This window comes from Octodon degus, unplaced genomic scaffold, assembly GCF_000260255.1.
Source record: "Octodon degus isolate 3935 unplaced genomic scaffold, OctDeg1.0 scaffold00033, whole genome shotgun sequence".
In the NCBI taxonomy this organism is placed as follows: Eukaryota; Metazoa; Chordata; class Mammalia; order Rodentia; family Octodontidae; genus Octodon; species Octodon degus.
The window spans coordinates 4,096,061-4,098,335 of NW_004524609.1; the positions used below are offsets into that span (position 1 = coordinate 4,096,061).

The window sequence follows — 2,275 nt, forward strand, 5'->3', positions numbered from 1 at the left end:
TGTGGCAAAATAGCAATGTACAAAGTTTTGCACACCACAACAGCCAGACCAAAAATAAAAAGTTAGACAATTGTATTCCCAAGAAGGTACGGGCTGCAAAAAATACAGTTAAAATGGTTATCCATTCCCTGTAGGAATACCATTTAAGTTGAAAAAAGAAAAATAAAAGGGGGGAAAAAAAGAAAAAGCACATGTCATCTGTGTTGTCATTACCCACCCAGTGATGGAGCCTGCCAAAAGGAATGTGTATTCTCCCTAGCAGATTCCCGAATGAACAAGTCCCCTTCACAGATCATCAAGTGACATCTGAATGCTTCTGCGCAGTAGGGCCACTTTAAGTTTCACAGCAACCTCTTCATGTGCTCATTTTGAGGACCATTAAATGTATAAGGTCCTTTGCATCACATACTCATCAGAAGTTCAAAATGCTGGCCACACTGCTTGTCTTGCCAAGACCTTAAAACCGCAGCTGCAAGAAAAACATACCTGTCCCCCAAAAGTTGTTTTTATGCAGTGTCTCGTCTAGGCAAGCGCTTCCAAGAAGCCAGGATTCACTTGAGAATGTGTCTCTCTCTGGCAGGTCTCGACATGACGACTACTGTGTAGGCTGAGGGAGGAACTTTCAAAGCACTGCTTTTCCCACTGACTTAAGTGTGAGAAGTTGCTCCTGCTCTAGGTCTCATGTGCCAGTACTCACCAATTTGTAAAAGGCTTAGTACCTTTTAAAGCTGCTCTCTCCATTTCAAACTTGAACAAAAATTTCATTGAACATTGAAGTTTGGAAATATTTCTTCAACATTTCAGCAAACTCACTGAAACTCAAAGACCCACAGATCACAGTGAACAGTTTGAAACAACGCTGTACCATGGCAATCATGCAAAGCATGGGACAGAAGAAATACCACGGCAGTGAACTGTGAGGGTAACTTCCATTTCCCCCCCGGAGAGAACAGTTTACAGGGCAGAGGTGGTATGTTCTGCCCTTTGAAGATTACTGGCACACGGTCAGCTTTCACCTCTCTAATCGACTGGAAGCAGCCAGCCGATCACTAGTCCTCCATCCCCCTCGAGTCCTCCGATTGTCATGCCTAGGCCTTGCCACAAAGACTGCACCTTTATGCAAAAAAAAACTTAGAAAAAATGCAGAGGTTAAAGAAAGCAATAGACTTTCTTTAAAAAACTACATGGAGATCTTCTCGGAAACCAAGCCATGAATGTGAGTGTACTAACCTAGCCCTCTGGAGGCCACATCTGTAGCAATCAGAATAGGAGCTTTTCCGTGTTTGAATTCTACAAAGAAAGATACACGTATTATGACCACCAATCTTGACTTGAGTAGAGATCCAAATTAACACTTTTATTTGGTAATACTTACCATTTAGAACCCAGTCACGTTCCTGTTGACTCTTGTCACCATGGATACCCATGGCAGGCCACCTAAACCACAAGATTAAAAGACTCATTTAAAATCTGAAACAGACTCATCCAAAATCTGAAACGGAGTATTACAGATCTCCTTACTTTAAACCCAAACCTCAACCTGAAAATTTTTACTTATCATGATTCCCATAAGTGAAACACCTGCTTCTCAACTCAAACTTGCTTGCCCTTTTCCAAATCCTTTTTCAAGACCAAGCCTACATACCCATCTCTCCTCATTTTTCTGGTAAGCTCATCACATCTTCTTTTTGTTTCAACGAAAACAATGGTTTTATTCTCCTTCTCACTCATGATCTCTTCCATTAGACGAATAAGCCTAGATAATATAAGACAAACTTATCTTAAAAGGAAATCCAGTCATGGCTACATATTTATAGTCAGATTTACTCTTTTATCTTGCTTTCCATTATCAGGAACATGCAGGAAAACTCATAGATTATCATGTGTTCAGTCCATTCATAGTGCAAGACAATGAACTTTAGGATTCTAAACTAAAACTACACTCCCTGCCCATTTTGAGCCACAATCATGCTAGTTCAAACTTGTGATCTTTCCGTTTCAGCCTCACAGTGTGCTGGTATGGTAGGTATGTGCCACCTCACTCAATTAAGATAATTTTAATATATACATTCATATTATTGCAAGCAACTACCATTTAATATAAGCTTTTAAACAGTTGCTATTGGCTGGAGATGGCTCAGTGGTCTAAAGCACCTACTTGAAACAAGCTTGGCAAAGCACAGGGACCGTGGTTCAATCCCCAGCACCACATGCCAGCCAGACCCGCCCCCTGGTGGGCTGAGCTGGCCACACACACACACACACACACACACAC

General features: G+C 41.5%; 2 protein-coding genes across 2 annotated transcripts in view; both read right to left on the reverse strand.

Moving 5' to 3' along the window:
* Positions 1 to 590, reverse strand: part of Polg2 (DNA polymerase gamma 2, accessory subunit) — a 22,354-nt gene extending 21,764 nt beyond the window's left edge. The window contains exon 1 of the mRNA XM_023714114.1: positions 556 to 590. Within this exon, the coding sequence (XP_023569882.1) occupies positions 556 to 590 (35 nt within the window). The remainder of the gene's footprint in view (positions 1 to 555) is intronic.
* Ddx5 (DEAD-box helicase 5) overlaps positions 41 to 2,275 on the reverse strand; it is a 5,387-nt gene continuing 3,152 nt past the window's right edge. The window contains exons 6-8 of the mRNA XM_004630171.3: positions 1,646 to 1,775; positions 1,376 to 1,437; positions 41 to 1,290 (exon numbers count right to left, since the gene is read on the reverse strand). Of these exons, the coding sequence (XP_004630228.1) occupies positions 1,226 to 1,290; positions 1,376 to 1,437; positions 1,646 to 1,775 (257 nt within the window). The 3' untranslated portion in view covers positions 41 to 1,225. The remainder of the gene's footprint in view (positions 1,291 to 1,375; positions 1,438 to 1,645; positions 1,776 to 2,275) is intronic.